Source organism: Cibotium barometz, chromosome 35 (assembly GCF_041138505.1).
Source record: "Cibotium barometz isolate CiBa-2024 chromosome 35, ASM4113850v1, whole genome shotgun sequence".
In the NCBI taxonomy this organism is placed as follows: Eukaryota; Viridiplantae; Streptophyta; class Polypodiopsida; order Cyatheales; family Cibotiaceae; genus Cibotium; species Cibotium barometz.
In genome coordinates, this window is record NC_141080.1 from 40,896,316 (window position 1) to 40,910,058 (window position 13,743).

At 41.3% G+C, this 13,743-nt stretch overlaps 1 protein-coding gene across 1 annotated transcript in view; it reads left to right on the top strand.

Moving 5' to 3' along the window:
• Positions 1-203: 203 nt before the first annotated feature.
• LOC147618447 (uncharacterized) overlaps positions 204-13,743 on the top strand; it is a 13,805-nt gene continuing 265 nt past the window's right edge. The window contains exons 1-3 of the mRNA XM_086774883.1: positions 204-832; positions 953-1,031; positions 1,276-1,327. Of these exons, the coding sequence (XP_086631009.1) occupies positions 613-832; positions 953-1,031; positions 1,276-1,327 (351 nt within the window). The 5' untranslated portion in view covers positions 204-612. The remainder of the gene's footprint in view (positions 833-952; positions 1,032-1,275; positions 1,328-13,743) is intronic.

The following is a 13,743-nucleotide window of genomic DNA, read 5'->3' on the forward strand; positions in this document are numbered from 1 at the left end:
TGGTCTTCTCCTCTTTCTATCGTCACATTTTGTATTTATTATGCATATCATCCTCTCTCTCTCTCTCTCTCTCCCTCTCTTCACTCTTCCCACCCTTTTCTCTCTTTCCCTCTTCTCCTCTTTTTAGCGCTCCCTCTCCCGCCCCTCTCTTTAGGGAATGAGATGATTTGCCTGGGACCAAAAGTCCTGGGTTCAAACCCCCCCCCCCCCCCCAAAAAAAAAACTTTATCGAATAAAGTGCACTCAGCATGTGTTTACTAAGAACGGTGTAACTACAGGAGAATCTTCTTGGTTCTAAGGGTAGTTGGAAAAAAAAAAGATTCAACTCGCATGCGCATTGCTGCCAAAGCCTAACACATGCAAGGCCGCGCTCTAAGGCCCAATTTTTTAAAGCTGGTGCATGCTGCCGCGTTGCGTGCGCAGCAAGGAACCCCTTCCACGGTGCCTGCGCAAGCATACTCTGATGACCCAATACGCAATACGCGGCTTTGCGGCCATTTTTTAATTATCGCTTAAACTAGTTAGAGTAAGGTCCAAGGCGGTAGGCTCAAATACAGTACTCAGGAGTATCCACTCCATATTTTTGGTTCCCTCAAGCTCTGCATTACGATCATGGCACTCTTCTTCACTTCACCGTCGTCTTCGTCTGATGTTTGTTCTGATTCTCTCTCATCTTCCAAGTCGCATCGCTGTCTGTTCAAACCGCCCACCGACTTCTCCCACCAACTCCCGCCCCCTCCCCACCGCTGTATTATCACCACCGCCGCTGCCAGAGCCATCCATCGCGACGCGGTTTCTCTCGCCAGGAAGGTTGCGCGCGTGATTAACTCAGGTAGGCCGCTGATCTTAACTCATTCATAGTCACGCTACCCTCAGTTCTGCTTATTTAACACGGATCCATCATTATCAACTGCTGATGAAGTTTCATGGAATGTTTCCTTGTATGCTGTAGGTCGAAGAAGGAGGTTGGCGCAAGTAAATCAATGGCACTCAGCTACAAGGGATCCCGCGCCACCGGTGACAATTAGCAAGTGATTTGTAAACCTTGGAATGTGATCATTAACTTAATCCATCGCATTTTGATTAACTCATGGAAGAGGAGTTGCAGCACACATCTTAAGGTCGTTTAGATCAGTGTACTAGAAGGTGCAAATCTGCAGTCGTGATTAACGCTGATCTGATTAGAAATGATATCACTTCTGTTAACTGCATGTAAATATTGATGACTCGAGTTTAACCTTGGAACTTATAATTTGTGTTGCTGGTAATGAACAGATCGACCGCCTCCTGCGCTACTGTTATGGACAATAAACGCTTTGATGGAAAGGTACGTCTCTAAACATCTAATTTTGTTAGGTAGAGGTTGATGGGCATGTCAAACATGTATAATTAGCATAGTAAGCTCACCGGGCCGTGCCTTAGGTAGAAATATTTACTGTGTGTCAGGTTGTCAAAAGGAAAACTAGTAACAGTCGACCTCATCCAAGCTTACTTGGAGATGCACACACATGTGCGTCCCTTGCTTCCCATGATCTACAGTCTAGATAGTAGCTTGTTGATAGTCGGATGGAACTCCAAAGAGCTCAAGTTGTTGGAGTTGTTGGTGAGTTGAGCCGTAGGTAAATGGTGCTGATGAAAGATAATTAGGGTTCATAAGGTATTGTTGGTGGAGATTCACCTAAGTTGATTAAAGGTTAGGAAGGATTAAATAGATACCTGGTTAACGCCAATCCTAAAGTGAGAATTAATAAATACGACGGCAAAGTGAAGTGAAATACGAAAATGCCACAAGCTAACTCTAATGGTCGGTATACAAAACTTAAAGCTTAACGAAGGTTAGTTAATGAAGGTTATTTAAACGTTGGCATAGGTAAATAAAGAAACTAAATGCAAACGTTACTGGTAATTAGGATGGTTGATAAACCCCACATTCGATTCTCTAGTATTATGTACAAATAAATGGAGGGAGGCTTACGGTGACACTTTTATTAAATAAGAATTATAGCCAAATATTATATTTTCAAATGGTAAGGCCCTCGTATATAGGTGGTACAGTATAAGCTTAATAGGAGTCATTTCTAGACATTTAAAAATCTATCCTGTATTACTTACCATACGCTAATTGATCTTCACTAGTTCTATACTCTTCACACTTTTTGTAATGTACTACTTTGTGTTGATATGATTTTCAACATCGTTGTTGCAAGCACTAATAAAATAGCTTAATGATTTAGTGATGGATGGGGTTAGCTAATTGGGTAAAGGAAAACATCAAGGATATATGTGACATTTTGACTGATGAAGATATCTAAGTGTCTTAATGGCAATAAAGGACCTAAGTGAGTTAGAGTGTTTTAGGCAAAGTCCACAAAAGAAAACAACCATCTAAAAGACTTTGCAAAGTGGAGGAGGAGGAGGAGGAGAGGTGGAAGTCGGAGTGTGGAGATGAAGATTCGGAGCTACCTGTTGAGTCATCCAAGCCCTTAGATAGAGCGGTTGAGGGTTGAGTAACGGTGTTGTGAAGGGTGAGACTCCTTGCCCAATATGGGCCACAAGATAGCGTGCAGGCTCAGAGGAGGATGGGGTTGGTCAAGTGGCAAGCATGGTTGTGCTTTACTAGTTGTCTTCACCTCTGAAGTACTAGTTATGATAGGGGGATGGGATAAGCTTGGTCAAGTGGAAAGCATGGTTGTGCTCTACTAGCTTGGTCAAGTGGCAGGCATGGTTGTGCTCTACTAGCTGTTTTCACCTCTTAAGCACCAGTTATGATAGGGAGATGTAGTCAAGTGGTGAGCATGGTTGTGCTCTACTTGTCGTCTTCACCTCTTAAGGACCAGTTATGATAGGTCGCAAGTTTGTTCCTCGTACAAATGATGACGATAGTAGAAACAAGTTACGTGCTGCATCTAGTAGCAAGCAAAGCATTGGAGGAAAGATGAGAATTGGATCCTTTGGAGGAAGGTAGCCATCCAACCAAGGAATCTCAAGGTGGCAAAAGAGGTTTTCTGAAGAGGTGATGAGAATTCAGGGTCTAGAGTCATGCTACCCTTATTATGGTTATGGGGGGGCTGCTACTAAAGGTGTTTTATACGTCGAGTAATGGAGTGCCTTATCAAATCGAAGAAGATCAGTCTACTCTTGGGGAAGTAATGCAGAGAAGCAAACCAAAATCGAGAAGCCAATTAACACCTGATATTATGTTTGAGCATGGAGAAAATCCATACCTCCACTTTGCAAAGTAGATATAGGCACCGCATACTTTAGTGAGGCTTGGCGAGGTAGTTGCAAGGAGCCCATGAAGCCCAACTCCATTCGGTGGAAGACCTTAATATTCATGATATACCAATGCTTACCATCAGGTGTGACGTAAGTTTACTTCATGATATACCAATGCTTACCATCAGGTGTGACAGGTGTGACGTAAGTTTACTTCATATGAACTTTTATAGCAAGGTTGTGGTACTTAATGAGGCTATTTAGCTTGAGAGGAGGAGGTATGCATCTATAAATTGGTAGATAAGAGAAATCTCAACTGGAGAGGAGTGATTGCCGTGGAGTTCTCTAGAAGAACAAAAACAAGAAGATTCCGCAACATGCTTGGAGTCTTGGAGATGGAGTTGAGCTTAAGGGGGAGTATTGAGATGTCAAGCCCAACCAGAGGTGACACTCATGACGTGCTTGGGTGACTGTTCCACATTTACATCACTGGCACGTTTGATAGCTGACACGATGGATCTTCACCAATGATTCTATGGTTGGACTACACCTACATAGTCCACCTCGAGTCATGGCATACTTATCTTGCTAGCTCACCTACTTAGCATGTTCATATTATAGACTACTTGTATATAGTACTCTAGTACTTATGTTGGTACTCTAGTACTCTAGTACTTATGTTGGTTTTCACTTATCTTTTGTAGACCTCTTTTGAGTAGAGAGAAGAAGATTTCAGCCTTCCATCTCTCAATGTGTGTTATCCACTATTGTGTGTGTGTGTGTGTGTGTGTGTGTGTGTGTGTGCGCGTGTGTGTGTGTGTGCGCGTGTGCGTGTGCGTGCGTGCTTGATCTCAAGCTCTCTCTCCTTCCCCAATCTTTTCAACATTTAGAAGACTAAAAAGCACCTAATCTAAAGGCTCTTAGTGCTTAAAAGCCCTAAACTCATTGCTAGAATCATTTTTATCTATAAGATAACCAAATTTCATAACATTTAAAGACTTATCTATGCTAAAAGCATTTCCATCTAAAAGATAATCAAATTTCCTAAAGCTTAAAGACCTATCCAAGCTTTTTGATTAATTCAAAGATACTATAAGTTTTAAGAGCTTCGTCTTGCAATTGGGTGTGGAGCTAATACCAAAATCTTTGAGTTTCTCAAGATAAAGTTATGTACAAATTGAGACTTAGGATTGACAACGGCGGTAGATTGAGCAAAGAGAGCTTGAAACTCCAATGCTTTACTTCAATCATTTCCTAAGTGATGCAGTTAAAATCAACATAAGAAGAAATGTTTCCACGAAGTGCATCATGAAATGTAAACCAGGGATTCCATTAACGTCTTCACAATTTCGTGATCACGTTAACAAAACCTATTATTAACATATTAAAACTTGTGATCACATTGTATATTCACATGACCTGAGCAATGACCTGCCAGAACCCACTAGTCCCGTAACACCTCCGGGTTCTTCTTTTTCCCGGCGGGCCCGCCGGGAAAAAGAAGAACACCGGCGGGGTACTATTCTGTATATAAACACTGCCCGACACCCATCGTACAACTTTTGGGAAGATAGTCCTTGTTTTGGGGGCGTGATATCTCTCCTCAAAGTACTTGTAGAGCTCTCGAGTTGCTAGAAGTGTCCTCTTGGGAAGAACGTCCTTATCTTAGGGACTGTCGTTTTTCCTTCTAGGCACTCCTAAGGCTATTGAGCCACTCATCCTTAGTTCTTTGAACTGGGGGCAGGGTGTGGTTCGTAGCTAATACTTGCGGAGATTTAGGGACAAATTTGGAGTCATTCAGCTTTGCATTTGAGCCACGTACGTAATCTACCTCATTTTGCTTTATGAATGGTTTGATGGAGCCAAGAGTCTTGCTTAGGGGCTTGTATTGGTTCTTGATACTTGATATAGTTTAGAGTAGACAAGGGTCTATTGTCCTATACTAGAGTATTGGGCAAGCATAGATCTTTGATTTTCTTTGTGAATGTTAGAGAAGGTCTATTGTCCTATACTAGAGTATTGGGCAAGCATAGATCTTTGATTGTGTAAAGTATCCTTAATTGGGTACAAAAGGCATCCTTCATTGGGGGTGCAATGTGCATGATAGTTTCGAAGTAGTTTTGTAGTAAGACTTTGCAAGATAGTTTGAAGTAGTTTTGTGTTATGTGATGATCTTTTGTATTTGTCAAGATAGTTTCGCAGTACTTTGTCTGCTAATGTATGTTTTGCAATATGTGAGTGATTTGTTGTTTTTTCATTTGTGTATTCATTGTTATATGCTTGGTTGAATAGGTTTTTTGTTGAGATGGAGGACAATGTTGGATCCACTGATACCTCCAATGTTGGGTGATGATCTTTTGTATTTGTCAAGATAGTTTCGCAGTACTTTGTCTGCTAATGTATGTTTTGCAATACGTGAGTGATTTGTTGTTTTTTCATTTGTGTATTCATTGTTATATGCTTGGTTGAATAGGTTTTTTGTTGAGATGGAGGACAATGTTGGATCTAGTGATACCTCCAATAGAGTCCAAATTTCAAATAGCAGGAAAAAAAAGGCACCTGGGATAGAGTGGCAATATGCAATTAACGTTGGTGATCGATTCATAGATTGGGAGAGTAAGCTATGCCATGCAGTAAAATCAGGTGGGGCGCCTCGACTAAGAGAACACTTTTTAGGTGGACCGAAAAAAAAGTCATGTACCCACCCCCCTCTGCACCTACAGTGGCCAAACGCATAAGAGAAGACATTCAAAAGAAAGATTCAAGAAAACATGACACTCCTACCGTTAATGTATCAAGGCAGCAAGAACACTGTTGTTCTAATCATCAAACTCCCGCTACATCACCTACTTGTACCCCGAACGGCAATGTGCAACCAGAAAGTAATCTACCCAGTGCATCTTCCTGCAAGCGAAACTTTGACATAGGAAATATACCCATGCGTCAAACTTCATTGCAAGAAAGCCTACGTCAAGGTCGACTCGATGATGCACAACTCGCCCTTGCTGAAGCGATTTACTTTTCTGGGAGTGCTATGATGATGGTGGACAGTGAGCATTGGAAGAGAGCGTGGAAGAAAATTGGTGAGTTTGGACCAGGGTTTTCACCGCCTACGTACCATGCTATGCGAAATGATCTATTAGAGAAATGTTATGCGCAAGTAAAAGAACGTGTACAAAGAATAATTCTTAGCAATATAGAGCTTTCTGGATGTAGTATAGTAAGTGATGGATGGTCTAATGTGCAAAGAAAACCATTAATTAATTAATGTAATGGTTATTTCACCTAGAGGTGAGACTTTCATCCATGCCATGGATTCAGCTGGTTCAATCAAAACTGGGGCTTACATTGCTCAAGTCATTAGCTCTGTGTGATAGAGGAAGTGGGTGCCAAAAATGTAGTCCAAGTCGTCATGGACAATGCAAAAAATTGTAAAAATGCATCCAAAATCCTACAGCGACAATATCCACATATTTTTTCGGTAGGCTGTAATACTCATAGTTTGAATCTTGTATCGACCTCGCATGTCAGTTATGTTAAAGCTTCCAGTAGGTTTTGCACTCACTTTTACACTTTTGAGTCTCTTCTTAGAAATAAAGATGCAGTTTGCGAAACATTTACATACATGGCATTTCATGACTGGGAGAACACTCAACTTGAAAAAGTGAAAGAGAAAATCAAAGTCTTGAAGGTAGCGCTTACGAGAAGAAGTTGGTGGAACAGTGTGATGGATGCATACCATGTAATGATGCCTGTTATGTATGCTGTACGAAGTTTGGAGTGTCCTGAGAAATTAAAGCATTCAGTGGTGGAAAAGCAATGGCGTGTACCATTCTCCAGTAGACAAAGAAAAGTTCTATTGAAGTACTTTCATGCTAGATGGATTGGAGCGCATTCACCACTACACAGTGCTGCTTACATGTTAGATCCTGAATATTGGAATATGGATTTGATGTCCAACGTTGAGGTGGTGCAAGATTTTTATAAAGTGGTAAACACTTTCTATAATAATGATGATGATCGTGTAAAGTGCATAAAGGAGATGACCTCATTTCGATTGAAAGAGGGTTTATTTTCCAACTCCCTTGTTCAACAAATGGCTAAAGAGCAACCTGCATGGAAGTGGTGGATGATGAATGGTGGTGAGCATTATGCTTTATTGCGCAACCTTGCAATGAAGGTTCTAAGTCAGTGCTCTTCAAACTCAGGCTCAGAAAGAAACTGGAGCATGTACAAATATATTCACAGTACTATTCGCAATCGACTTCTTGCAGATCGAGCAGATAAACTTGTTTACATGTATTGCAATGAAAAGATCTTGCGAGACATTGAAAGCGAAGAGTATGAAGAAGATATGCCGAGATGGATGTACAATTGTGATGATGTAGTAGACGAGAACTTTGATGTTGGACGCATGTTGTGCACCACCCTTGAGATAGAAGACAATTTAGACATTGACTTAGATGAGCTTAATTTAGCAGACGAGAGAGTAAACGGTGAAAGAATTTTGGAGCAAGATATTGACATAGAGGAAGAAGTCATTTCATTAATTTCATAAAAAGTACTTGTACAAATGATTGTATATGGAGAAATTATCAATACAAAAGTAAGATTTGTCTTTCTTAGCTTTCATCTTGAAATAAATTACGAATTGCACTAGGAGTTGCATCTAAAGGTCCTGGTGGTTTATATTCGCTAGCAGCCATGCCGAACACTGTATAAATACCTTGATTTATTGGGACACTGCACAATGCACATGTGGAAGTATTTTGCATTTGCCTCACTAAACATATTAAGTGGTAGTAGTGTCCACAGGGTAGTATATACTGGCCGCTCCACCCATCGAACACTTTGTAACATACAGGACATTGAGGGGTGGAGGAACTAGTAGCCTCAGCAGAAACTCCCACAAGATCAGGATGTATCGAAAAATGAGAGATGTGGTTTCCTTGGCGCATAGGCGCAATATGTGAAGAGATGTGGTTTCCTTGGCGCATAGGCGCAATATGTGAAGAGATGCTCTGCACATCTTGGCTGATCTTCGTGAGTTGCTCTTGAATCCCTCTATTGGCCGGGGGAGGAGTTGACGCTTGAGTTAATAGCTCAACTTCTTTCTCCTTCTCTGCTAGCTGTGCCCCTAAGCTTTCTTTGACCTTGTTTAACTCCAATCCAGCGCCCTCCACCATGAGAGCAAGTTCTTCCCTTGTGAATGTCACTGTCTCTTCACGTATGTCGTGGGTGTTGACAGTGGCCTCTCTGGAGGCGAAGTCCACTGGAGTTTCTAGGATAAATTGAGCATATAGCATCTTAGCAAAATAGAGTGGAGCATCGGCGTTATGGAGAGGACTACCGTACACCTCCAAGAAAATGCGCTCGGCATTAGTTTTGATATCATTGTGAGTGCAACGTGAAATCTTCCATCTTCCCTTCTTAATCTCGCCATCTGGACATGGCCATATTTCCTTTATCATCTCTGTGGTTACGCGTTTGTTTATGTCTTTCCATTGGGCATAAGTTGGATTTGTCCATTTCGACAACCTGCATGCTGTTCTTGTAGCTTCGCGGGCTGTCAGGCCATGTGCAAGGGCCTTCATTCGCTCATATGCCTTCTTGGCTAACTCTTGATGCTCGTTTGCTTGCGCCTCTGCCATATCTGCATGAACATAAATGACTTTAGGATTTTAATGAACTATAAAGATCAACGTAAGATAAATTACTCTCAAAAACTTAAAGTTATACACCACGAGAGGAGATATGTATTGCAAAGACTCAATGAGAAATATCCACTTGACTCCAAAAATACTTCAAACAATGCGCGCACATCAAATTTTGAAGAGAAAACATAAACTTAAACACCACAAGAGGAGAGAGATATTGCAAAGACTCAATGAGATAATATTTCAAACAATGGACACATCAAATTTTGAAGAGAAACAAAATGCCATTCCTGAAACTTAATCTCCTGATACTGTATCATTACAAAATTGGGGTGAATGACACTGATAGCTCTACAAGAGGACGTTGTGCCCTCGTTGGGTCAGTATTTAGTGATCTAAAAAATTCAACTACTTGCAAAATTGATTTTCGCTCATCGCGATTAGGCAGAAACATCCAATTTTTGACTCTATGAATAATAGTATCCATGGTAACTTTATCATAGGAACTATTATCCATCCACAACTCTTGTACTTTCTGCCAAAAGTCATATAAAGTTTGTAATAAATATCCCAAGGCAAAAACATCAGATGCAAGAGTGTATGCATCTGCCAAAAACGGATCATAAAGCTCTGGGGCTATCCACGGCCGTTTATTTCGCTCTCTGTCTACGTAGGAGACCGCCTGTGCCACCTTCTCAGGGTTCTTGTCTGCTTCAAATACAAAATTGAGAGACACCCGTTTTTTGGGCGCTCTTAGCAGTAACCCCCAATCGATAATACCTATACGTGGCTTCAACTCTTTTGTAAAATCCAACACTACATTGAATGGATGTAGGTCGGTATGTACAATTGCTGCCAGATGTGCTGCCGCTAGGCCTTCCACCAGGGCATGCATAATATGTGGCATGGTTATTACTATTTGTTTTATTTTAGAAAGTTCTAGATGACTTACAGGAATATTATCAGGCGGGGGTTGTCTCCATCCTTGATCCAAACAGAAAATTGCTCTGGTGAACTCACTAAATCTGAAGGGAACCTTCAGAAGAGTATCACCACAGAGAGCCGCCATTATAGTACGGGAAAATAGTGATCCAAGGAGTTTCTTTTGTAAAGGCAATACACCTGACAATCGATGGGTGTAGAACTTGCATGCCCTGCTCTGCCTGGAAGCTCTCGAACTTGGCGCTGCCTTCTCCTTTGTAGTGCTTTCCGCAAAAAGTAATGTGCTCCGGAAAAAATGATATACCTTTAACTGTATACTCTTTTACTGTGCCAAAAACACCAGAGCCAATTGTTCGCCTTTCGAACAGAGCCTCATGCGGGATGCCAATGAGATGTGTGCACATAGAATTGTAGATGGTACGATTAATGACACCTGTACCACTTGCATCTGCCTGGCTGGACGTTGCAGCGACGTCCTGGGCAATGCGCACTTTTTTGGGGAGGGACTTTGCATCCAACGCCTTCATGCGCTTGCTCTTGGCTCTTTGCTCGCTCCATACAACGTCCCATAACTGTAGACGTTGCATATTAGCTTCAGGCGGGGTAGCATCTCTAAGATCACTGCATGCTACACGCATGCTCACCAAAATGGTTTGTGTTATATGTTGATGGTTGAAATCTGCTATCTTCTGTCTATCAAGCAACTCAGCGTTGCCTCCGCTTCGAAGCCGACGCTGTGCATTTTTCCATATCTAGTCTATTAGATCTCGCATGAGTATCTCAGACTCATTGATTTTTTTGACGACATCATCAGTACATTGTGACACTGTGATGACTGCTTCAATGCGAATTGCTCATAGAACGATTTTACGCTCTTCGGGGGAAAGCATGTTGGTCGTCTTCGTAAATCTAGCAAATATCACTAAACACAAAAAAACAGAATATCAAACATTACTAAAATCAACATCAAGCAAACGTGAGAGAACAGCAACAAGTGTATCATTACTTATCAATGTTCAAACAAAAACGGAATATCAAATAATTTTAATGAACTCAACATCATCCAATACATCATCAAACGTGAGAGAACAGCAACAAGTGTATCATTACTTATCAATGAGATCAAACAAAAACAGAATATCGAACAATATTACTGAACTCAACATCATGCAATACATTATCGAACGTGAGACAACCGCAACAAGTGCATTATTACTTATGAAGTGTATACATTATCGAACGAGAGAGAGAGAGAGAGAGAGAGAGAGAGAGAGAGAGAGAGAGAGAGAGGAAGAGGAAGAGAGAGGTGTGACAGATAGAGAGAGAGGAAACATTAAATGACATTTTTAATAGTTTTGTGAGTTCCTAAAGAGAGGAAAATAATGTTTTGTAATCCTAAAGCACTCCTCATCTACACACCTATCGTGATAGAGAGAGAGATGTGAAATGTATCATGAGAGAGAGAGAGAGTTATGAAGTGTATCATGAGAGAGAGAGAGAGAGAGAGAGAGAGAGAGAGAGAGAGAGAGAATTGTGAAGTGTATCATAAGAGAGAGAGAGAGAGAGGAGAGGAAGAGAGAGTTGTGACAGATAGAGAGAAGAAACATTAGATGACATTTTTAATGTTTTTGTGAGTTCCTAAAGAGGAAAATAATTATTAGGAATGATGTATATTTTAAGAGAAAAAAAAAGAAATCCTTATCTACACATGTATCGTGTTGTGAAGTGTATCATGAGAGAGAGAGAGAGAAAGAGTTGTGAAGTGTATCATGAGAGAGAGAGAGGGGGTAAGGAAGAGAGAGAGATATTCATATTTTTCAAGTTACGAATCACGATATTATAAAATAAAACGTTTAGACAATATGATGTAAACTTTGATCCATGAAATACTCATGCCGCGTTAGCAACCAAGTATCGCATGGATCAAACACAATAAAAACAATACAAGTCAAATCAAACAAATTTACGACATTTTTTCGACCGCATTAACGATCATATGCCATAATATGCAAGCAAATTTACGACATTTTTTCGACCGCGTTAACGATCAAATGCCGCAATATGCAAAAAACAATTTATGCACTAGCGGACGACACCAACTTGCCGCGTTAATGACAAAATGCCGCCCGATTCTATGGAAATACGAATAGGATACGAACATACACTGGCCGCGTTACCGACCATATGTCCGCATTTGACAAAGGGAAGGGAAGGGAAGGTGACATCGCCATAACGATACTATGCTTGCCGCGTTACCGACTAGTACCGCTACGGCGTGCCATACTTACCATAGGACACAGACTAGCCGCGTTACCGACTAAGTGCCCCAGGGTAAGCACCATTCCGAAGAATGGCCTTACACACACCTGTCGTGTGGCGGACCACCCACATCCTACCGCGCGCGCATTGCGACAATGGGCGGCTGCCCGCACGAACACACACCCACACACACATCCCTCGTGTGGCGGACCACCCACATCCTGCCGCACATTGCGACAGTGGGCGACTGCCCACACGAACACACACCCACACACACACACACAAGTTTCATTACCTGTGTATGCTGTCAGCAATGAACTCCCAAAGGGCATAGGAAATTGTACCCCGTCGGGCTGCATGACGACCCCACCGGGACCCGCCGGGCTTTTGGTTTCCCCGACGGGACCGCCGGGTATAGCAAAAGCCCGACAGTGGGATTTTATCCGGTTACCAGGTCACTTGCCACCGGCTTTTTTGAGAACATGTTAACATGTTAACATGTTAATAACATGTTAACACATATTATTAACAAAAAAAATTTTGTGATCACGTGAATATAAAATCATTGATGTAAACTAGTAACCAATTCCAAGTTCATATTCCACAAGCACATCATACTCATCTACACCAAATGGCAAAGCATTACAATTACGAGTGAGGGGAAATAACATAGTATTGATAAGCGTGTTTTGTCTTCTAAATAGTAGTCACATCTACAACTTCTTCCTATTATAATCCCGGGGATTCACTATGGAAGCTCTTATGGTACCACGTGAGTGTAAGGGAGGGGGTTTTTTGAAGTAGGGACATAAGCGTATACATTAGGGTTAGCCCCATATTATTTTCTTCTTCCTAGCTTAAATTTAGGGGGGGGAGGGAAGCGATGGAGGAGGAAGGGGTAGGGGTGGGGTAGGGTAGGGTAAGGTGGAAGGGAGGTGGAGGTAGAATTTTGAAGATTGAAATACCCTTCCTAATGGGTAAACCTTGACAAGAAAGGAAGTAGATTCCTTTTTTAGAAGAACACAAGTCATTTCCTAGTAGATATCAGAGCCCCGCATACCCTTTTAGAAGGTGTAGATAATAAAAAGTCTTAATGTAGACAATGTGTAGAAAAATTATACATTTAATGAAGGGGATAACTCTTAGAAATATATCATATAAGTGTAAACAAAGGGGTCATATCAGCCCTATAAGGTCCGTAGATAGTCACGGGTTGCTACACATAAGTGATGTTCCCCCTTTACTTAGAGTGAATCCCTCGAGATTATAATTTATTCAAAAAAACGCAAACTATTTATTATATAAGCCTAAAACAGAGGTAATAAAAAGATTTAAAAGAAGAAAGTTCATTATAAAGACGAGGAACATCCATGTCTAAGTTGTTCGAGTCTCTTTGATTTTGCCTTCAAGTGACTACACAAAAAATGGACTTGTGAGTCAAAAAAAAAATTTGTAAGTTTGGCTGGAATTAGATAGAACAACACACACACCCTACATGCCACCGCTCGAACCCGTGACCTCGGGACTGTCAGGAACCACCTTAACCACTCCACTAACTGGCATTAGGCAGTAATTCCTTTGACGAAATAAGGATTGCAATGTTTCCTTGGATAGATTAATGCTTAATACTCTTTTGTCTCTAAGATACGTTGCGCTCTTTTGTAGGCTT